This window comes from Oryctolagus cuniculus, chromosome 5 (genome assembly GCF_964237555.1).
Source record: "Oryctolagus cuniculus chromosome 5, mOryCun1.1, whole genome shotgun sequence".
Taxonomy (NCBI): domain Eukaryota; kingdom Metazoa; phylum Chordata; class Mammalia; order Lagomorpha; family Leporidae; genus Oryctolagus; species Oryctolagus cuniculus.
In genome coordinates this window covers 152,453,606-152,476,807 of record NC_091436.1, presented here as the reverse complement: position 1 = coordinate 152,476,807, position 23,202 = coordinate 152,453,606, and the positions used below count along the sequence as shown (strand labels likewise).

Genomic DNA, 23,202 nt, shown 5'->3' with positions numbered 1-23,202 from the left:
TTAGCCCTGTGAACCGTCCAGTCAAGCAAAGCAAAGCATCAAGAGAGGTTTTCCTTCTAACTACGCATGTGGATCAGTTATTCTAGAAATTGCCTCTGCTTGATATTAAATGTTTGTAGTAAAAAAAAGGGGGGGGGGTTTAAAAGGGACTCTTTTCTATAAAAAGCATTTAAAACATGTTTTTGGAGTCCCTTCGCATCTATTGTGAACAGAACCAGGAATTTGGAACATGAGTGACAATGGGAATCTGCTTTGAGGAAAAGTGCCTTAGTCAGAGAGCTTGCACCTTCATTGGTTTAAGCAGAAGCAGCTTCTGTTACTCACTACCTTTGGATGTTTTAAGAATTGTTTTTATCCTATGCTTGAGAAACCTGCAGAACTAGTAAAAATGAAAGTGAAAATGCTGCAAATGTGCCTGGGCTGCAAATCAATTTTAAGTGAACACCAAGCAAGAATTTTAGCCACATTAAGTTTGGAGTAGAAGATAAAATTGAACAACGTGTGGCCAGATTTATAACATGGGCATACAAACGAAATGTAGCTTGAAATCCCTCTTGGCAAAATTTATATTCCATTGTGATTCAGAGTTGCATTGCAAAGGGGGTGCCTGTGTAGAAAAAAGGGTTTGATAATTGTTAAGTCTGTAACGTCTTTGAAAAAAAAAAAAAGAATATGAGAGCGCAAATGCTTTGCTTGCTACCGGTGTGTATTATAAAGCCCTGGAGGTGCGTGCAGCAGGATGGTTAATTTGTTTAACAGCAAGCTAGTGAAGACACAGTGCAGGAGCCTGCTAAGTGGTGGGGAAGTGCGCACGAGTAATCCCACTGGGCAGAGCACCAGCTAAGGCTTTAGAAAGAGGCTGTCAGTCAGGACCCGGGCTCTCTTGGGAGGCTCAACCAAGGAGTGAGGAGCAGAGCCAGAAGCAGCGGGTGGCTGAGATCCTTTTGAACCCAAGGTGAGGAGGGAACTCACTGCTGGCAGGCAGAGGGAAGTGCAGGTGCAAAAACCAGCAGCTACTCGGGAGGAAAGACTTTCAAAGAGGTGTGGCAGAGGAGGAAAGAGTGTCAACTGCCAGCGGAAACAGCTTGTGGGTAAACGCTCTCTCTCCAGGAAGACTGAGCCTCGGAGCAGCAAAGGAGCAGCAGTGGTGCAAAGAGCCAGACGCCCAGGGTGAGGAGCTGGCCGAGGATGGACAGGCAAGTGCGAGAGGTCTCAGTTCTCTGGGACAGTGGAGAAGGGCATCAGCCAGTGGGATATCTGCTGATTTACTAAAAGGGGAGGGAGGGGGAGAAAGTGCATGGTCCAGGAGTCCCCAAGCCTGGGTCCTTTTTGAGCTGTCTGTTCCAAACTGGTTCTCTCTTGAAACCTCCTGTGACTAATCTTGCCCCTCAAAATGTTTGCCTTTTCACAGCGTTGAACAAACAGCCGAGATCCTTCTGTGTCTGTCACCTGCTGAAGTTGCCAGTCTCAAGGAAGGAATCAATTTTTTTCGGAATAAGAGCACAAGCAAAGACTACATCATATACAAGGACAAGAGCTTCCTGCGGGCATGCAAGAATCTGTGCAAGCACCAGGGTGGTCTGTTCATAAAAGACATCGAGGATTTAGACGGAAGGTACCGGCGTCCTTTGCTTTCTCGCTGATGACCCTGCCTGTGGTTCGACTGGGCGGTAAATGTGTTCATGCGGGGATTTTAAATGAACCAATCGACTAGTTTCTTGCCCTAGTGAATTTTGTTAACTTTTGCTCTGGCTCATTTCAGACATCTCTGGATCCCAAACTTGGGTGTTTCCCTGAATTTTCCTCTGTTTCCTGAGAACTCTAATTTAAAAATTATCTCCGGCTTGGTAACTAGTGAGACGTGTAGATCACGTGTGTCCAGGGGAGCACTTGGGTGTGCAGAGGTCGAGTGTGAATTTGCGTAATATCGTGTTCAAGTCCCACTTCTCTTCTTGTAAGTTCTTTACCTCCTCCTTCAGAAATGTGCGTGGGGGGAGAGGAGAGGAGAGGAGCATTTTTTCCCAAATTTTGCTGAAGAGCAGTTACAATTGCCCTCACACACTACCTTTGAGTGCAAACAAGCATGGCAGAGCTCAGTTATCAGTGACTTTTCTGATCATTTCTTGGAACTAACTCCTCGCACGCAGTCGTAATATGGGTCCTCACCCCAGCACGGCAGCCAGGCCCCCACAGGACTGTTTGGTTTGTTTTTCAGTGACTGCCTGGCAGCTTCAGAAAGGTCTCTTGCTTTGGTGGCCCAGGGGTCACCACCAGCAAGTTCTCTTCCAAGTTCACTTGACTTCAGTCTAAATTGATGTAGGTGGTTTTTGTCATTTGGTGTTGGTCTTTTTTTCCTGTTGTATTGGCAGTCTTATTTCTCAGGTAGTTCAATGCTGGGGCCCAGAGGGAGCTGAGTAGTTGTCTATGAGTTCCCAGCTATAACTGCATAGAAGTCACCCACCCAAATCTAGAATTTGCTTGCACCTGCACATAGATTTGCATTGCTGAACGCAGTTTCAGAGCCCAGCCCCACATATTATTTGATTTGTAAATGCCAGCCACTATGCACCTGTAGCATGTTTGATTCTGCTGATGGGCAAATATAAATACAGGGCACTCCTTTAACATTTGCATCCATGGAACAACGTGTTTTTACTCCACACGTGGCTGACGGGACGTTCTTTGGGCTGCCAGCTGTGTGTAGACTCTCGGGTTAGGTAGGCTGCATCTTCTCAATGGTATCAAGTCTGGCAGGCCTCCAATGTGGTCCTGTCACAGACAGACTTGGGCAACAGTCACGAGTGGTGAGGTTTTCTCTTCGGACTTTCCCCAGTTTGTTCTCAGTGAGCTATTTGACACAGTGTCCATTTAACCATTTACAGCTGTTACAGCTTAGTGGCTGAGGGCATGATCCCTCTTTGTATCCGCCTGGGTTAGAAGTCTGGCTCTACCAGGCTCTACCACTCGCTGGCTTAGACGTGCTTCTTAGCCTTGGTGGGCCTCAAGTCTTCTGAGTTATAAAATGAGGATGAAAGTATCACCCACCTCGTGAGGTTTCTGAGGGAATTAATCATGCAAATATGTCAAAAACAAACAAACAAACAAAACAAAACCACGACCACAACCACGTGCCGGTGGTCTCCTGGTGGGAGGCGGTGTGGCTACTGCTGCTGTTACGATGTCGGCAGTGCCTTGTGAAGCCGTGTACAGGGATTATTTCCAGGAGCTCACATAAGTTCTCTGTCCTGTTTATTCATCCAAACGTAGTGATGGCTTTGTCACAGGGTGGTCTTTCTCCCCTTCTGCCACAGCCTGGGTGGGATGATCCTAATTCCGTCCTGCCTGGTTCTCCCAGCCTTATTCCCCGGGGCAGCTCACCAGGCATACGTATGCTGAAGTGGCAGCCCACCACAGTTTCTCCCAGCCATGGCTCCAAATTGAGTTATTGCTTTTTTTTAAGTATTTATTTATTTTACTTGAAAGTCAGAGTTACACAGACAGAGGAGAGGCAGAGAGAGAGAGAGAGAGAGAGAGAGAGAGATCTTCCATCTGATGGTTCACTCCCCAATTGGCCGCAACGGCCGGAGCTGCGCTGATCGGAAGCCAGGAGTCAGGAGCTTCTTCCGGGTCTCCCACACGGGTGCAGGGGTCCAAGGACTTGGGACTTCTTCCACTGCTTTCCCAGGCCATAGCAGAAAGCTGGATTGGTAGTGGAGCAGCCGGGACTAGAACAGATGCCCATATGGGATGCCGGCACTGCAGGTGGCAGCTTTATCCACTACACCACAGCATCAGCCCCAAAATGTTCTCTGAATTGTTTGAAAGGTCTTTGGCCACTTCTGGATGAGAACGGGGTTTCAGAATAATCCTTCATAAATTGAAGTGTGCAGTATGCTTTTTTGCGTTATAACTAAGAAAGGTCATTTTAAAATTGCATATAATGAAGCTCAAAAGAGGTGGCACGATTCACTTGTATGTTAAAGTAGATGTTTTTAATTAAAACAAAATGTTTCTGGTTTGAGACACATTTCCTTGTTTAAAAAAAAATCCTGGGGCCGGCGCTGTGGCGTAGTGGGAAAAGCTACCACTAAAATAAGAAACAGGACTGTTCATATCTCACCCCCAACAACTCCACCAGGCCCAGAGCTCTGAATAGAAAGGCGGGAAAGAGAAGCTACCAGGCATCCTGTTCTGTTACAGGCTGATTCTCGTTCTGGAGAAGGTTACTACAGTTAGCAAACAACAACACAGAATACTTGGTTAAATTTAAATTACATGTAAGTAAATTTGACTATCAGTATGCCTTATTAGATGTTGACAGACATTTATACTCAAAAGGTATTCATTATTTGTCTGAAATTCATGTTTAAACATCCTGTATTTTTTCTGCTAATTATGCTCTGAAATCTTAAACTATAAGAAAATCTTTTTCCTTTGAAATTTTCTCTTTGAGCACTGTTCTAGGGGTCAAAGATCAAGGAATGATCATAAATCATGTGTGTTTACTATTACATTCTTTCCTTGTATTCGCCCCAGTGAGCTCTTAATCTAACTTAAATTTTCTAAGAGAGTCATTTCTGAAGACTGCTTTGTTCTGTTGTCTCTGTTGATCTCTGATACATGTAATTTTGTGACATGGGCTCTATTTTCATGTCAAAATCACCTATTAATGATTAGTCTCTATTCCTTTGGATATTTGAATATTAGCTATTCATAGTTTTTCTTTTGCGTATTTAGTATTCAGCTAATTTACCTTCAGTGCTAAACAGTGCATTTAAGCCTAATCAAGTTTAATTTTTATTTTCACCTTTTCATAAACTAAGTACAACTTTGCATGCAGGTCTGTTAAATGCACAAAGCACAACTGGAAGTTAGATGTGAGCACCATGAAATACATCAACCCGCCAGGAAGCTTCTGTCAAGATGAGCTGGGTGAGTACTATCAGTATTCAGCAATGTGTTCCACCTCTGTTGTTGGGCTGCTTGTTGAATTATTTCTAGTCTCACTGAAATCTTAGGGAGCATTTGTATTTCATTAAAAAAATTGCTCATTAATTTGAAAGGCATAGCTACATATAGCGAGGGAGACACACACAAGGAAAGAGAGGGAGAGAGGTCAATCCTGCATTTACTGGTTCAATCTCCAAATGGCCACAACAGCCAGGGTGAACCAGGCTGAAGCCAAGAGCCTGCAACTCCATCCGGGTCTCCCACGTGGGTGCAGGGGCCCAAGTACTTGGGCCATCTTCTGTTGTTTTCCCAGGACCATTAGTAGGGAGCTAGACAGAAGTGGAATGGCCAGGACTTGAATTGAACTGGTGCCCATATGGGATACAGGCATCAAAGGAGGCAGATTAATGCTGGCCCCATATTCTGATTTTTAACTGTTAGATCTTGATCTCTTTCTTTAAATTTTTGTTTGAGAGGCACAGAGAGAAGGAGAGAGGGAAGAAAGGTGGGAGGGAGAGAGAGAGAAAGGGGGCGAGGAGAGAGAGAGACCACCTCCTCTCCCCTCCCCCCTCAATGCCCATAGTGGCTGTGGCTGGCATCAGGCTGAAACCAGGAACTGGGAACTCAAATCAAGTCTTCCATGTGAGTGGCAAAAACTCAACAGCTTGAACCATCACTGCCGCCACCCAAGGTCTACACTGGCAGGAAGCTGGAGTCAGGAACCAGAACTGGGACTCGAACCCAGGCACTCAGATGTCAGATGTGGGCATCATAACTGCCTAGGCTAACTTGCCACTCCTAGATCTCTTTATGTAATCAGGATGGAAAATGTTAAATAGAGGATGTCTCCAGAATAGCTCTTTGTTCAGTCACTGGTTTGGCAAATATTTGTTGACGCCTGGTATGTAAACCCTGTACTGAGAATGAAGATACGAAATAGACAAGATGGTATAAATTAGATAAACTTTATAGGAGTATTGGCTAAGACGAGCCAGTACAGATCTGCTGTTTCATCTGTGAAGGGTACAAGACAGAGTATGTTAATGTACACCACTCTTTTTTTTTTTTTTTTTTTTTGACAGGCAGAGTGGACAGTGAGAAAGACAGAGAGAAAGGTCTTCCTTTTGCCATTGGTTCACCCTCCAACGGCTGCCACAGCCGGCGCGCTGTGGCCGGCACATTGCATTGATCCGAAGGCAGGAGCCAGGTGCTTCTCCTGGTCTCCCATGGGGTGCAGGGCCCAAGCACTTGGGCCATCCTCCACTGCACTCCCGGGCCACAGCAGAGAGCTGGCCTGGAAGAGGGGCAACCGGGACAGAATCCGGCGCCCCAACCGGGACTAGAACCTGGGGTGCCGGCGCCGCAAGGCGGAGGATTAGCCTAGTGAGCCGCAGCGCTGGCCTACACCACGCTCTTAACCATTGGATGAAACGTGTTTTGTCGGGAGATAAAGTACTTTGAATTAGGTGGTTCTCTCTGGCATGGAGAAGCAGAGTTTGTACCCAATCTCAGGATGCTGGCTTCTCTGCTTTGCTCTTTCCTACTTAAGAAAACCTATAGAAATGAGAATAACGTGGAGTTTGTCATGGGAAAAAATTTATCTGTTTTATTAACAGGCAAGGTTATAAAGATAGTTTTATAGCTGTAAATTGGCTTAATTAGAATCCTAGAATTGCACTCTGAAGCAAAATGATTCAGAATGCCCCACCCACCATATATATAGGTTATATTTATAGGTAGAGAACAGGAAGTGTCAGTATTTGCTTTGTATGGTCATGTTTCAGAGGCTTTCAATCTCTGATTGGCTAGAGGTTCAGCTGCTATGATTCGCCGTGACTCAGTTCCTTTTTTAGAAATGATGCTATTATGTTGGGTTATAACTTGTTTACGGATTGAATTTGGGTACAATTCACTACATAGGGAGGCTGCTTTGGGCCAACTTGATAAGACACGTTTAGACTAAATGCGATTCCACAGTTCTAACTTAGGAAGATCGTTTTGTTAGTAGAAAAAGTTACTTGTGAGAATCCTTAAAACTGACTACCTCTCCACAATATGTTAGACATTCTATGACTGCTAAAGGAATTTTTTTATAAATAGATTTGGTCTGATTAGGGGATCACAGAAAATCTCATGCCAGGGATAGCAATTGTGTTGGTATTTACAAGATGGTCAGTGCTAACATGGGCATAGAAGAGAAAGAAGGCGATTCCTGGTAGAAGGAACAACTTAGGGAGTTGTTGTGTGGCTAAATGAGTAGTTAGACATCTGGAGTGTAGGACATGCTTATCAAAGTAGTGAAATACAAGACAGCAAAGGTACATTGTGAAGATCCTTGAGTTCTAGTGTGAGAATTAAGACTAAATCCAGTATTTTACTAAGTGTACACCAAGTCAAGCGTTAGGCATTTTGTGTGAATTCTTTCATTTTATTCTTATTTTGACCCTACAGTATTGTAAGAGAGTCGGTATTTGAGAATCACCTTTTTAAAAAGATTTTTTTATTTATTTGAAAGAGTTACAGAGAGAGGGAGAGTTAGAGAGAGAGATCTTCCATTTGCTGGTTTACTCCCCAGATGGCTACAATGGCCAGGGCTGGTCCAAGCCAAGCCAAAGCCAGGGTCAAGCACTTGGGTGATCTGCTGCTGCTTTCCCAGGCTATTACCGGTGAACTGGATGAGAAGTGGAGCAGCTGGGACTCGAACTGGCACCCATATGGGATGCCGACGATGCAGGCGGCAACTTAACCCATTACACCATAATGCCAGCCCTGGGGGATCATTTTCTTACAGCGATTGTTTGTCCTCACTGAAACTCCTGTTGAAATTTCAACCCCAACTAAATGGTGTCGAATGGTAGTGGGACTTTTAAGAATGGTTAGCTCATGGAAGCCTCGTTTTCACGAACAGATTAACACCTTTCAGCAGCCATGATGAGGTCTAGCAGGCGTCCACTGGGCATCTGAAGACTGGATTAGTTTCCATGAGAGCTAATTTGTCGTAAAGCAAAGTGACCCCTGGTGTTTTGGTCTTTCCCACCGGCCATTCTCACAGGTGCTCCCAACATGTCATGCCAAGCAGATGCTGGTGCCGTGCTCTTGGGCTTCCATAACTATGACCTAAATAACCTCTTCCTCTGCTGCTCAGCTTCAGGTATTTTGTTAGGAAATAAGGCAGTGATGACCCACCTGTTTCTGTGCCTGCACAATCCTCTCTGCCTTGTCTCACAATAGATGCACTGATTCTGCTTCTAAGTGTCCTTGCTCCTTGGACACCAGGTCCTATTTCCTCACACTTAAGGACTCCACTCCTGTAATTGTTCCTCTCCCTCCTGAATTGTTGATTTGGTCCTTGTCTACTGTCATGCATGTAGTGTGTGTGTGTGTGCGTGTGTACACAGCCTATGCTCTCACTTCTCCAATCCTGTAAACAGCCAGACCCTTGATATAAGCGTCAACACTCATTGTCTGCCTATGTGTCTGTTGGCTCTCACTTGGGCTTTGATTCCTTCCACCCTACAAACACTGCTCCTGCCAGCGTCACCAGTGCTCTCCCTGTGGCTAAACCCAGTGGTCCCATTCCCATTTACTCAATCTCACAGCAGCATACTGCAAAGTGGCCACCGATTTCCTTCTTGATCTACTTTCTTGGCATTTGGGAAGTCATAATCTCTTTGCTAGTTTCTTATTGCTGCTGTAACAAATAACACAAACGTCATGACTTACAACAATACAAATATATTATTGTATGGTTCTGCAGGTTAGAAGTCCCACATGGGTCTCACTGGCTAAAATCATGGTGCCAGCAGGGGCTGTGTTGATGTCTGGACGTTCTAGGGGAGAATAATTTCTTTACTTGAGCCTCCTTTTCTCCATTTAAAAAGCATTTATTTATTTGAAAGGCAAAATTGGAGAGGGAAAAGAGGGTGGGAGGAGAGGCAGACAGATGCAAACAGATCTCCCACCTGCTGGTTCACTCCCCAAATGGCCACAATGGCCAAGGCTGGGCCAGGCTGAAGCCAGAAGCCTAGGACTCCATCCGGGGTTCCCATGTGGGTGGCAGGATTCCAAGTAGTAGGGTCATCCTCTGCTTCTTTCCTAGCAGCCAGGAAATCCAACTGGGTCTCCCACATGGGTGGCAAAGGCTCAAGTACTTGGGCCATATTCTGCTGCTTTACCAGGCACATTAGCAGATACCTGGATTGTAAGTGGAGCAGCTGGGACTTGAACTGGCACCCATATGGAATGGTGACATAGCAGGAGATGGCTTAAGCTGCTGCACCACACTACCAGCCTCTCTCTCCCTCCTGCTTTTAAGGACTCTGATGATTACATTAGGCCCACTCAGAGAGTTTACAGAGAGGCAGAGGTACAGGCAGAGAGAGAGAAAGGGAGAGAGAGAGAGAGAGAGAGAGAGAGAGAGAGAGAGAGAGAGAGAGAGAAAGGTCTTCCATCTGCTGGTTCACTCCCCAAAGAGCCACAACGGCAGGAGCTGTGCTGATCTGAAGCTAGGAGCTTCTTACGGTTCTCCCCACACGCGTGCAGGGGCCCAAGGACTTGGGCCTCTTCTGCTTTCCCAGACTACAGCAGAGAGCTGGATTGGAAGTGGAACAGCCGGGTCTCGAACTGGTGCCCATATGGGATGCTGGCACTGCAGGAGGTGGCTCCATCAGCCACGCCACATCACTGACCTGCAACCTTAATTTCATCTGCAACTTTAATCACCCTTTGCCATGTAACCTAATTTACTCATTTCCCATGGATTAGAATGTAGTCCTCTTTGGAGGCCATCATTTTTACCACACTCTTAGTCCTTCCACACTTAACCCTCCTTAGTCTCCCTGCTGATTCACTCATGCTAGTCTTCTGCCTGCTGAATACCCTTGAACTCTGTCCTAAATTCTCTTTATCACTCTAAGTGATACTCTAAGTGACCACATTACTCCCAAATTCTAAACATCATCTTTGCTCAAAGATAAATATACCTCCAGCTTGGTATACTATTTTTTTTCCAAAAGAAACCTTTAATTTAATTTAATGAGTACAAATTTCATAACTACAACTTTAGGAATATAGTTACTCCCTCCATACCTGCCCTCCTGCCCCCACTCCCACTCCAACTCCTCCTCCCTCTCCCATTCCCCGTCTCATTATCCATTAAGATTCATTTTCAATTAACTTTATACACAGAAGACAAACTCTATAATAAGTAAAGATTTCAACAATTAGCACACATACACAAAAACTGAGAACAAGTATCACATTTTTAACTGTCATAATACAACTCATTGAGGACAGAGGTCCTGCATGGGAAATTAGTGCACAGTGACTCTTGTTAATTTAACAATTAACACTCTTATGTATGACGTCAGTGTCCACCTGAGGCTCTTGACATGAGCTGCCTAGGCTATGGAAGCCTCTTGAATCCACAAACTCCATTAGTATTTAGGCAAGGCCATAGTAAAGTGGAAGTTCTCTCCTCCCTTTAGAGAAAAGTACATCCTTCTTTGGCCACTTCTTTCCACTGGGGTCTCACTCACAGAGGTACTTCATGTAGGACCTTTTTTTGCCATAGTGTCTTGGCTTTCCATGCCTGAAATGCTCTCATGGGTTTTTAGCCAGACTAGGATGCCATAAGGGCTGATTCTGAGGTCAGAGTGCTGTTTAGAGTGATTGTCATTCTATGAGTCGGCTGTGTTGGAACATTCTCTCTTTTTAAATTCTATCTATTATTCTATCTATTATCACTACCAGACCCTTGATCTTATTAAATGATCCCATTAACACTTAATCCTATCTATATTATCACTTTACACTTAATATTATCCTGTTAACACTTAAGATAACATTTTTACCACTCTGCTTATGGGATTTGGGATCGCATGGTAACTTTTCAAACTATACCCTTAAATGTAAGTCCTTAGGAATGTATGCAGAACTTATACAGTTTTACAGTTACAAAATTCCTCATCCTTCTTATTCTCACTCTTATTTTTTACTTTTTTTTTTTTAAGATTTATTTATTTTACTTGAAAGAGTTACACAGAAATAGGAAGGAGAGGCAGAGAGGGGTCTTCCATTTGCTGGTTCACTCCCCAATTGGCTGCAGTGACTGGAGCTGTGCCAATCCAAAGCCAGGAGCCAGGAGCCTCCTCTGGGTCTCCCATGCGGGTGAAGGGGCCCAAGGGATTGGGCCATCTTCTGCTTTCCCAGGCCATAGCAGAGAGCTGGATAGGAAATGGAGCAGCTGGGACTCAAATTGACACCCATATGGGATGCCATCATTGTAAGTGGCGGCTTTACCCACTATGCCACAGCACCAGCCCCCTGAGATCTATTCTCAATTGACTGTGTACATATATGATTAATTCTGTTCAACACATAGTATGAAGAAGAGAAAAGAAAAAACTGTTCCTTGACAGTCAAAAGATGAGCTGTTTAAGTCATTGCTTCTCAAAGTGCCAATTTCACTTCCACAGATTTCCCTTTAGATGCTCTATTATCACAGATCAGGGAGAGCATATGGTATTTGTCCCTTTGGACTGGCTTATTTCAATAAGTATGATGTTTTACAGGTTCATCCATTTTGTTGTAAATGACCATTTTCAATTTTTTTTTTACCACTGTGTAGTATATATCCCATAATTGCTTTATCCAATATTCAGTTGATGGGCATTTAGGTTGATTGAATGTCTTAGTTATTGTGAATTGAGCTGCAATAATCATGGGGGTGCAGATATCTCTTTTCTTTGCTGGTTTTATTTCCATTGGGTAAATTCCCAGGAGTGGGATGGCTGGGTCATATGGTAGGTGTATATTCAGATTTCTGAGGTATCTCCAAACTGTCTTCCATAGTGGTTTTACCAGTTTACATTCCCACCAACAGTGGATTAGGGTACATTTGCCCACATATCCTTGCCATCATTTGTTGTTTGTTGATTTCTGCATGAAAGCCATTCTAACTGGGGTGATGTGAAACCTCATTGTGCTTCTGATCTGCATTTCCCTGACGGTTAGTGATCCTGAGCATTTTTTCATGTGTCTGTTGGCCATTTGCATTTCCTGTTTTGAAAAATGTCTGTTTATGTCCTTGTCCCATTTCTTAACCGCGTTGTTTGCTTTGTTGTTGTTGAGTTTCTTGATCTCTTTATATATTTTGGCTATTAATCCTTTATCAGTTGCATAGTTTGCAAATAATTTCTCCCATTCTGTTAGTTGCCTCTTTACTTTCCTGAGTGCTTCTTTTGCAGTACAGAAGCTTGTCAAATTAATGTAATCCCATTTGTGAATTTTGGCTTTGATTGCCTGTGCCTCTGGGGTATTTTCCAAGAAGCACAAGTGCTTGTGCGAATGTGTTGCAGGGTTTCCCCAATATGCTCTAATAATTTGATGGTATCACGATGTAGAGTTAGGTCTTTATTCCATTTTGAGTGGATTTTGGGTAAGGGTCTTGCTTCATACTTCTGCATGTGGAAATCCAGTTTTCCCAGCACCATTTGTTGAAGAGACTGTTTTTGTCCTAGGGATTGATATTAGCTCTTTGGTCAAAGATAAGTTGATTGTAGATGCTTTGCTTGAATCTTGGGGTTTCTATTCTGTTACATTGGTCTATCCATCTGTTTTTATAAAAGTACCAGGCAGTTTTTGTTATAACCACCTTGTAGTATGTCTTGAAATCTGGCATTGTGATGCTTTTGGCTTTGTTTTTGTTGTATAAGATTGCTATTCAAGGTCTCCTGTGTTTCCATATGTATCTCAGCATTTTTTTCTAGATCTGAGAAGAATGCCTTTGGTATTTTGATTGGTGTCACATTGAATCTGTAAATTGCTTTTGGAAGAATGGACATTTTGATGATATGAAGTCTTCCAATCTGTGAACATGGAAGATTTTTCCATTTTTTATATCATCTTCTATTTCTTTTTTTCCTTTCTTTTTTTATTTAGTAAATATAAATTTCCAAAGTACAGTTTATGGATTACATTGGCTCCCCCCCATAATTTCCCTCCCACTCGCACCCCTCTCATCTCCCACTCCCTCTCCCATTCCATTCACATCAAAATTCATTTTCAATTATCTTTATATACAGAAGATCGATTCAGTATATATTAAGTAAAGATTTCATCAATTTGCACCCACACAGAAACACAAAGTGTAAAATACTGTTTCAGTACTAGTTATAGCATTACTTCACATTGGACAACACACTAAGGACAGATCCCACATGAGAAGTAAGTACACAGTGTCTCCTGTTGTTGACTTAACAATTTGACACTCTTGTTTATGGCATCAGTAATCTCCCTAGGCTCTAGTCATGAGTTGCCAAGGCTATGGAAGCCTTTTGAGTTTGCCAACTTTGATCTTATTCCGACAGGGTCATAGTCAAAGTGGAAGTTTTCTCCTCCCTTCAGAGAAAGGTGCCTCCTTCTCTGATATCATCATCCTCTATTTCTTTCTTTAATGTTTTCATTATACATTAATGTTTTCATTATAGAGATCTTTGACATACTTGGTTAAATTTATTCCAAGGTTTTTGACTTTTTTTATAGCTATTGTGAATGGGATTGATCTTAGAAATACTTTCTCAGCCATGGCTCATGGCATTGTCTGTGTATACAAAGGCTGTTGATTTTTGTGTATTGATTTCATATCCTGCTACTTTACCAAACTCTTCTATAAGTTCCAATAGTCTTTTGGTGGAGTCTTTTGGATCCCCTATATATAGAATCATGTCATCCACAAATAGAGATTATTTGACTTTCTCTTTCCCAATTTGCATCTCTTTGATTTCTTTTTCTTGCCAAATGGCTCTGACTAAAACTCCAGGACTATATTAAATAGCAATGGTGAGAGTGGGCATCCTTATCTGGTTCTGGATCTCAGAGATAATGCTTTCAACTTTTCCCTATTCAATAGGATGCTGGCTGTGGGTTTGTCATAAATTGCCTTGATTGTGTTGAGGAATGTTCCTTCTAAACCCAATCTGCTTAGAATTTTCATTGTGAAAAGTGTGTTGTATTTTATTAAATGCTTTCTCTGTATCTATTGAGATAATCATATGGTTTTTGTTCTTCAGTTTGTTAATGTGATATATATAACATTGATTTGTGAATGTTGAACCATCCCTACATACCTGGGATAAATCCTACTTTGTCCTGGTAAATGATCTTTCTGATGTGTTGTTGGATTCTACTGGCCAGAATTTTTTTGAGGATTTTTGCATCTATGTTCATCAGGGAAATTGGTCTGTGGTTCTCTTTCTCTGTTGCATCTTTTCCAGGTTTAGGAATCAAGATGATGCTGGCTTCATGGAAAGAATTTGGGAGAATTCCCTCCCTTTCAATTGTTTTGAATAACTTGAGGAGAAGTTGAGTTAGCTAGTTCTTTAAATGTTTGGTAGAGGGGCCGGTGCTGTGGCTCACTTGGTTAATCCTATATGGACACCAGGTTCTAGTTCCGGTTGCTCCTCTTCCAGTCCAGCTCTCTGCTGTGGCCCGGGAGGGCAGTGGAGGATGGCCCAAGTGCTTGGGCCCCTGCACCTGTATGGGAGACCAGGAGGAGGCACCTGGCTCCTGGATTTGGATCGGCACAGCGCCAGCCGTAGTGGCCATTTTGAGGGGTGAACCAATGGAAGGAAGACCTTTCTCTTTGTGTGTCTCTCTCTCACTGTCTAACTCAATCTGTCAAATAAATTAAAAAAAATAGTCTGATAGAATTCAGCAGGAAGCCATCTGGTCCTGGGCTTTTCTTTGTTGGGAGGGTCTTTAATACGACTCAATTTTTGTAATTGGCCTGTTTAGGTTTTCTATGTCTTTATGGCTCAATTTAGGTAGGCTGTATGTGTTCAGGAATCTATCCATTCCTTCTAGGTTTCCCAATTTGTTGGCATACAGCTCCTCATAGTAATTGCTAATGAAATTCTGATTCATTCTTTTATTTCTGTGGTATCTATTGTTACATTTCCTTTTTCAGTTTTAATTTTATTAATTTGGGTCTTCTCCCTCCCTTTTTTGGTTAGTTGGGCCAATGGTGTATCATTTTTGTTTTTTTTTTTTTTCAAAAAGTGAGCTGTTTGTTTTGCTGACCTTTTGTATTTTTTGGTTTCCATTTTGTTTATTTCTTTTCTAATTTTAATGATTTCTTTTCTCTTACTACTTTTGGGTTTGGTTTGCTGTTATTTTTCTTGGTCCTTGAGATGCCTTGATAGCTCATTCATTTAGTGCCCTTCTGATTTCTTGATGTAGGCATCAATTCTCAAACTTTTCTCTTAACACTGCTTTTGCTGTATCCCATAAGGTTTGATATGTTGTATTATATTCATTTTTTTCCAGAAAGTTTTTGATTTCTCTTTTGATTTCTTCTATGACCCACTGTTCATCAGGAGCATGTTGTTCAGTCTCCATGTGTTTGCATATGTTCTAGAGATTCCTGAGTTACTGGTTTCCAGCTTCATTGCATTGTTGTCTGAGAAGATGCATGGTATGATTTTGATTTTTTTGATGAGACTTGCTTTATGGCCTGGTATGTGGTCAATCCCAGAGAAAGTTCCATGCACTGGCAAGAAAAATGTATATTCTGTACTGTAGGGTGGAAGGCTCTGTAGACATCTGTTAGGTCCATTTGGTCTATAGTGTCAATTAACTTTATTTCTTTGTTGATTTTCTGTCCATTGCTGAAAGTGGGATATTGAAGTTCCCATTAATATTGTATTTGAGTCTATATCTCCCTTTAAACGCATTAGCATTTCTTTCGTATAGCCTGGTGCCCTGTAATTAGGTGCATATACATCTATAATACATCTTCTTGTTGAATTGATCCTTTAATCATTTTCTAGCGCCCTTATTTGTCTCTTTTAACAGTTTTTCTGTTAAAGTCTATTTTGTCTGATATTAGGATGGTCAGGCCAGCTCTTTTTTGGTTTCTGTTAGCTTGGAATATCTTTTTCCATCCTCTCACTTTGAGTCTGTGTGTCTCTTTTTTGGTGAGATGTGTTTCTTACAGGCAGTAGATAGCTGTGTTTTGTTTTTTTAATCCACTCAGCCAGTCTGTGTCTTTAAACTGGAAAGTTGAGACCATTCACATTCAGGGTGACTATTGTTAAGTACCAACTTTGCCCTGCCATATTTCCATTAATAGTCCTAATTTTTTACTTTGAGTTACCTTTGTACGTTTACTGGGTCATCTTCTGCATTCATCTTTTGTAGTGATGTTCCTGTTTCTGTGTGTACCACATCCTTGAGCATCTTTTGTAAGGCTGGTCAGTTAGTTACAAATTCTTTCAATTTCTGTTGTGGAAGAATTTCATTTCTTCTTCATTCATAAATGAGGGCAATGCAGGGTGCAGTATTCTGGGTTGACATTTTTTTTCTTTTAGGACTTGGAATATATCTCACCATTCTCTCATAGCCTGTAAAGTTTCTGATGAGAAATCTGCAGTGAGTCTAATTGGGTTTCTCTGAATGTGATTTGGCATTTCTCTTTTGCGTATTTTAAGATCTTTTCTTTGTTTTACTGTGGGGAGTTTTACTACAATGTGTTGTGGTGAAGATCTTTTCTGGTCATGTCTTTTGGGAGTTCTGTGAACTTCTTGTACTTGAATGTTTCTTTCTTCAGATTGGGGAAGTTTTCTGTTATTATTTCATTAACAGGGCTTCCACTCCTTTCTCTGTTTCTATGCCTTCCAGAACTCCTAGGATCCATATGTTGGGTCATTTTGATAGTGTCTTGTAGGTCTCCAACTGTATTTTTTAGTATTCTTTTTCTTTCTTTTTTAAAGATTTATTTATTTTACTTGAAGGTCAGAGTTACACACACACACACACACAGAGAGAGAGAGAGAGAGAGAGAAAAAGAGAGAGAGAGAGAGAGAATCTTCCATCTGCTGGTTCACTCCCCAATTGGCTGCAACGGCCGGAGCTGCACCATCCAGAACCAGGAGCAAGGAGCTTCTTTTGGGTCTTCCATGCGGGTGCAGGGGCCCAAGGACTTGAGCCATCTTCTGCTTTCCCAGGCCATAGCAGAGAACTGGATCAGAAGTGGAGCAGCGGGACTTGAACCAAGGCCCATATGGGATGCCAGCACTGCAGGCGGCAGCTTTACCTGCTATGCCACAGCGCAGCCCCTAGTTTTCTAATTTCTTCTTCCTTTTTTTTTTTTTTTGGTTTAACTATAATATTTCCAGAAATTTGTCTTCTACTTCTGATATTTTTTCTTCTGTCTCACCTCTTTGATTGTTATGGCTTTCCACTGCTTTTTTTATTTGATCTATTGAATTCTTTATTTCTAGTATTTCATTTTGACTTCTCTCTAATTTCTCAATTTCTTGGGAGTACTTTTCATTTAGATCATGAATTTCCTTCTGATGGCTTCTAAGTAATCTGACGATTAATTTTCTGAATTCCATTTCTGGCATACCCTCGATCTCTTAGTCTTCACCTTTTATTATCTAAGAGTTGTAGTATTCCTTTGGCGGGGGTTCATAGTGTCTTCCTTATTCTTATTTAGGTTTTTCCTTTGTTTTTCAGCATTTGTATCTTTTTGTTTGGCCTGGTTGCTTTTTTCTTTAATTTGTGCCTTTGTGATTTAGTGCGATGTCTATACTTTCAGAGAGTTCCAAGAGGTGTGTGCTGGATGTGACCTGGGTGCTCTGTTCAGTATTCCAGGGTGGAGGGCATATCCATTGTAAATCTCCCATAGGGCTTTGTAGTTTCCCTCTGGTTTTGGTTAGTGGAGGTTGTTCACTTCTGTTGGTGTGACCCACCCTTTTCCTCACAGTTACGGGATGCCCCAGTTTTAGTCTGGTGTGTTCAGGGTTATGTCACCCTGCTTAAAGAACTGCACTCTAATCTGTGGAGATTTTCTTGTGGTGAGGTTTTGCTCTACTATGAGACGCTGTGTTTCTGTGTGTTGACAATGGAAGCACAGAGTCCTGCCTACTGGAGCCCAGCTCACTTCTCAATCGTGGTGGAGGTGGAATGAGCACCAGTGCAGGGAGCCCCACTTACTATAGCCAGGCTGGCTTCTCACTGGTGGATGGAGTGGGCTTGAGTTTTTGATATTCAGAACTTCTCCTTGTACAGCTTGTGTAGTGGGGAAGAAATTCTGAAATGGTGTGGTCCTCATCCATGGGTGAGGGGGTGTAGTGAGGTGGCCCCCACAATTGTTGGGCGTGTGCGTGGGAGGCAAAAGTGGCAGTCCTCTGCTTACTTTCAAGAATGTAAACAAACAAAAAGGCTTCTCCCAGGCAGCTGCAGGTGTGGGTGGGGAGGGAGGAGAGGGAAGTCGGTATGGGGTGCCCGACCTCTCTGTTTGTTCCTCTATACCTTCCCTTTTTTCCCGCATGGAACTTCAAAAGCAGTTTGCCAGTCTCTCTCTTCTGACGCTATCTGCAGCTCTGTGGACCCGCTGTTTCCATCTCACCTGTTCCGCTGGGGGCTGGTGCCAACCTCCGCCATCTGAGCCTCCAGTACTTCCCTTTTACTTGCTCTTTCGGTGTGGACCTGCCCAGGCTCTGTCGCTCTCCGGGGCTTCCCGTTGAGACTTTCCAATGGCTCTATCCCCAGCGTGTATCTTCTCTCCTTTTTAACTATCTGTTTTTCCCCATGTGATTTGGATCATCTTGTTGCTACACCACCATCTTAGGACCTCCCCCGCCTGTGGGGAGCAACTCGGACTAGACTAAGTTACTGGAATTAAGACTTATTCTATGCATCTGCTCTCCCACAATATGGCGCTGGGAGAGGAGAAAACAGCTTCTACGCAGCTGCCTCCAGTTCAACCAATAAACTGCAGGACCTGCTCCTGATTGGAGGAGAGCAGCGTACTTGGCATGTGGGTAGCAGAGTTGGGATTGGTGGAAGAGGACTATAACGGAGGAGAGAGACAACATGCACCAGGAACATCTAAGGGGAACATCCGAATAACATCTGAGCAGCCCCTGAGAGAGCCGGCTGGTGGTGTGCCACTCCCCCGCGGAAGTGGGGAAAGTGGCAGGGGGAACCGCCCTTCCACGGAGGTGGAAGGACGGCAGCCAACCCGGGAAGAACCAACAGCAAACCCGGGGAGGGCCAAGCAGACAAAAGAACAGCGCAGGGTCCAGTGTCGTTCCTCCGTGAAGAGGGGGAGCGACACCCGCCTATATCTTGGTATACTTTTCTCTGAGCTCCAGACTCTGGTTTCCAACTGCCTACTCAGTACTCAACGTGAATTTCCAATAAGCATTGCAGGCATGCAGCCAAATTAGAACTCCTACTGTGCAACCTCAGCTCGTCCTCAAAACTGTTACTCCTCCATCTTCCCGTCTCTGTAAATAGCTCCATGTTCATCCAAATGAACAAAATCTGGGAGTCACCCTTGAGCCTTCTCTGTCACCCCCAAATCCAAAACATTAATAAAGGACGTTGCCTTTGTACCAGACCCCTTCTCAGCCCACCCACATCTCTGCCTGCATTGTCTCCCTCTGGTCCAAGTCACCATCACAGTTGCCTTTGCCCAAGCAACTGGCTTCCCTGCTTCCATGCTTGTCCTCTCTAACCCACTATGCCTGCAGCACACAGTCGGATCTTCCTAAACCCACGTCAGCTTGCATCATTCCAAAATTTGCAATCCTCCAGTGGCTTCCTCTCACACTCAAGAATGTGCCTGCCCTTTGGCCCAGCAATTCCACATTTAAGAACATATCCCAAAGGATGGTCACTGGCCTGTTGAAAGAGACTCCAAAAAGTTCATGGAAAATGCAATTAAAAGATAGAAAAATTTATTTTAGCACAAAAGAATTTCAAATCCATGCAAAGTTTTTCATAATGTAAGTTTCCCCTAAATTTTTATTGTAAACCATTGGTGTAACTATGGGAATGTTCATTCACAGCAATACTATTTACAAAAGAGAAAAATTGGAAAGAAGTTAAACATTAGAAATAATTCTGGTATATCCTAAAAGACTACTAAATAAACCAAAATACTGAGAATATACTTGATCTATATAAAGCCAAAAGAAGCAGGTTATAAGCATTATAAACAATATGACCTAATTATGGGAAAAAAATACAGGCCTAAGCACATGTGGGCAAGTACAAGGGCAGCCTTAGAAGTTTTAGTGGGAAGGGAACTGAGCCAGGTGCTTCCCAGACTACACCTTCCATTTAGGCTTTTCTGATGCTTCCTCTGTGTGTGTGTGTGTGTGTGTGTGTGTGTGTGTGTTTCAGGTTCATAGCCACACCATACAGGCATTCTCCATTCCACTTTGAACAGAAGTGTTGCTCGTTGAGATGTGAGTCGTTGGCCATACACTCCACTCCAGTGAAGCACAATGCTGCTCTGGGAAGAGTTGTTAACACATCATCCTCTCTCCACCTCTCAAAAGGAACACTTGGACCAATTGAACCCCACCCATGTTTGTTGACCTTGCCCAGAAAGTCTGTGACTAGGAAGTAGCTACTATGCTATATAAATACTGTTAAACTTACTGGGTATAAAACTGATAAATGTGGGTGAGGATGTAAACTCAGCTTCTGCAATAAAAGGACAGCAGACTATCCCCTTGATGAGTATGTAGCCCATATATCTACAGCTGCTTAGGGGCTTTTGTGAACGAATCCTCTGGGATAAGACCCGGGGAGACACTGTAGCAAGGTGCTTCAGGGTGATGGTAATGGGCTGGCCAGCCAGTGTGACAGACTTGGTTTCAACACACAGTCAGCTGAGACTGAGTGAATTACTCAAGCTTTAAGTACTTTAGTGTCCTTCAATGTAAAATGGAGATAATGTTGCTAGTATCCATCTTATTGGATTGCCATAAGACTTTTTGATGTTAACACCTTTTAAACACTTGAATCTTGGTACACAGAGCTGTGATGTGTTTGAACACGTATGCCTGAGTGATCTGCACAAATCCCCAAGATCAGGACTACCTGGGCAGAAAGGGGAGATTTTTCTCCCAATGGAAAATTGGATCAGTTATAAAATAGAGACTGGAGCTGACATGGAGGCCTGGTGCTAGCAGCCGTGGGTGAGAGAGAGAAAGGACCATAACCAGAGGGGGCCAGCAGGGTCAATGGGCGGTCAGGAAGTAAACTCTGGCCTTTGATCTTTGCTCCAGTGAGGAAATATCGCAAGGATGGGAAAATTTATAAATAGCTTGCTCTTCAGTCCAGTGCTGCCAACACTGTAGTGATTTCATATCATGTTCCAAGATAGTGAAGGAGGGCTCAGTCCATCTGGAGAGAGGTTATCAGCCATAAGTGTAAGGCTTTATTGCTTTTTTTCACATAATAAACACTATGTGGCCACAATAAGGAAGTCATACTTCAGGAAAGTCGAAGAATCTCATCTACCTGTCATCTCGACTATTTTGCTGTTTCATTCCTGCAGTCGCAACTCTCTCCTTCCTCCTCTCTTCTCAATGAGAAACAATTCATCCACCATAAATTGCACTTTTGAAGTGTATGACTTAATGGGTCTTGTTTTATTCACATGATGTGCAACCAAAACCACTAATTCCAAGACATTCCCATCACCCTGAAAAGAAACCCTGTGACTGTTAGCTGTCTCTCCTCCTTGCCCTCTCCCCCAGCCCCTGGGAACCATTCATCTCTGTCTGTCTCTGCGATGTTTCTATCCTGGACATTTCACGTACTTGGAAAAGTAAAATCTCTGTCCTTTTTACATTGGCCTTTTTTCACTGCCTAATGTCTTCAAGCTGCACCCATGTTGTAGCACATATCTATACTTGATTATTTCATTTTCTTTATGGCTGAATAATATTCCTTGCATAGAAATGTTCACTTTGGCTATAATGAATTATGTTCCCATAAATATTCATGTACAAATTTTTATATGGACATACATTTTCAAATCTTAGAATTGCTAGGTCATAGTAATCTGTTTTCCAAACCACTGAACTATATTACATTCCTACTAGAAATGTGTGATTGTTCCTGTTTCCTTACATTCTTGGCAAATCTTTTTATAAAGTTTATTTATTTGAAAGTTAAGGCACTCACAGAGAATAAAGAGAGAGACTGATTTCATCTGCTGTGTTTACTCCCCCAAATGCCTGCAACAGCTATGCTGGGTCAAGCCAAAATCAGGAGCCAGAAACTCTGTCCAGGTCTCCTGGGTGGGTGGGAGGGACTCCAGTAGTTGAGTCATTATCTGTTGCCTCGCAGAGTGTGCATTAGCAGGAAGCTGGATTAGAAGCAGAAGTGGGGTGCAGTGGCTTAGGCTGCCACCTGCAGAGCTGTCATCTGGTATGGGCTCCAGTTTGAGTCCTGGCTGCTCCACTTCTGATCCACACCTGGGAAAGCAGCAGAAGATGGCCCAAGTCCTTGGGCCCCTGCACCCACATGGGAGACCCGGAGGAAGCTCCTGGCTCCTGGCTTTGGGTCGGTGCGGCTCCAGCTGTTGCGGCCATCTGGGGAGTGAACCATCGGATGGAAGACCCCCCCTCTTCTACCTCTCTTTGTAACTTTCAAATAAATAAAATAAATCTAAAAAAAAAAAAGAGCAAAAAAACCCACATGTACTAGGTGAGGCGCATACAGGATTTCTACCTTCTACCTCCACGTCTTGTGTCACTGAACAGTGGTCAGGAAGTGATGCGCGTGGTGCTGTTGTCTCCTGTGATAACAGTGCTGGCCTCCCTAAGGACCAGCCCCAGGCTCTTCCAGAGGAGGGGACAGTCTTCAGAAATGTTCATGCCAGTTTGCTTCATTTCTCTCCTTTTCTCATCATAGCCTTGTGTGCAAACACATAAGGCACTGGAAACATTTCTGTCCACTGATGGGAACCTTTCTATGTTGGGGTCCATGTTTGCTAACTTTCTAAGGAGCTTGTTGATTTCTGAAAATCCTGTTGGACCCATCTTCCTTTTCTTCTCCTGCAACTTCCTTCACCTTGCCTTTTCTTCAGCTAAACACTCACTAGGTGATTCAGGATTTTCATCTTCGTTGCGATTTTATGGGACTATCATCTTGTTTGCATGTTCATCTTAGTGTCATTATGCAACACATGACTGTGTAGTAATTTTAAAAGTATGTCCACCACTAACCCACTGTTGGTGGGAATGCAAATTGGTTAAGCCACTATGGAATTCAGTCTGGAGATTCCTCAGAAACCTGAATATAACCCTACCATTCAACCAAGCCATCCCACTCCTTGGAATTTACCCAAAGGAAATGAAATTGGCAAACTAACAAGCTGTCTGCACATTAATGTTTATTGCAGCTCAATTCACAATAGCTAAGACCTGGAACCAACCC

The 23,202-nt window shown here is 43.1% G+C and overlaps 1 protein-coding gene across 4 annotated transcripts in view; it reads left to right on the top strand.

Annotated features, from left to right (window-relative positions):
* Window positions 1-827: 827 nt before the first annotated feature.
* The window catches only part of LOC100350827 (cytidine monophosphate-N-acetylneuraminic acid hydroxylase), a 64,903-nt gene continuing 42,528 nt past the window's right edge, over window positions 828-23,202 (top strand). Inside the window, exons 1-4 of one of the 4 annotated variants that reach the window (XM_070074341.1) lie at window positions 828-955; window positions 1,111-1,196; window positions 1,412-1,615; window positions 4,841-4,932. In XM_070074341.1, the coding sequence (XP_069930442.1) occupies window positions 1,189-1,196; window positions 1,412-1,615; window positions 4,841-4,932 (304 nt within the window). In that variant the 5' untranslated portion in view covers window positions 828-955; window positions 1,111-1,188. Of the gene's footprint in view, window positions 956-1,011; window positions 1,197-1,411; window positions 1,616-4,138; window positions 4,278-4,840; window positions 4,933-23,202 lie in introns of those variants that run through there. The other 3 variants (XM_051855016.2, XM_070074342.1, XM_070074343.1) reach the window with 3 other exon arrangements.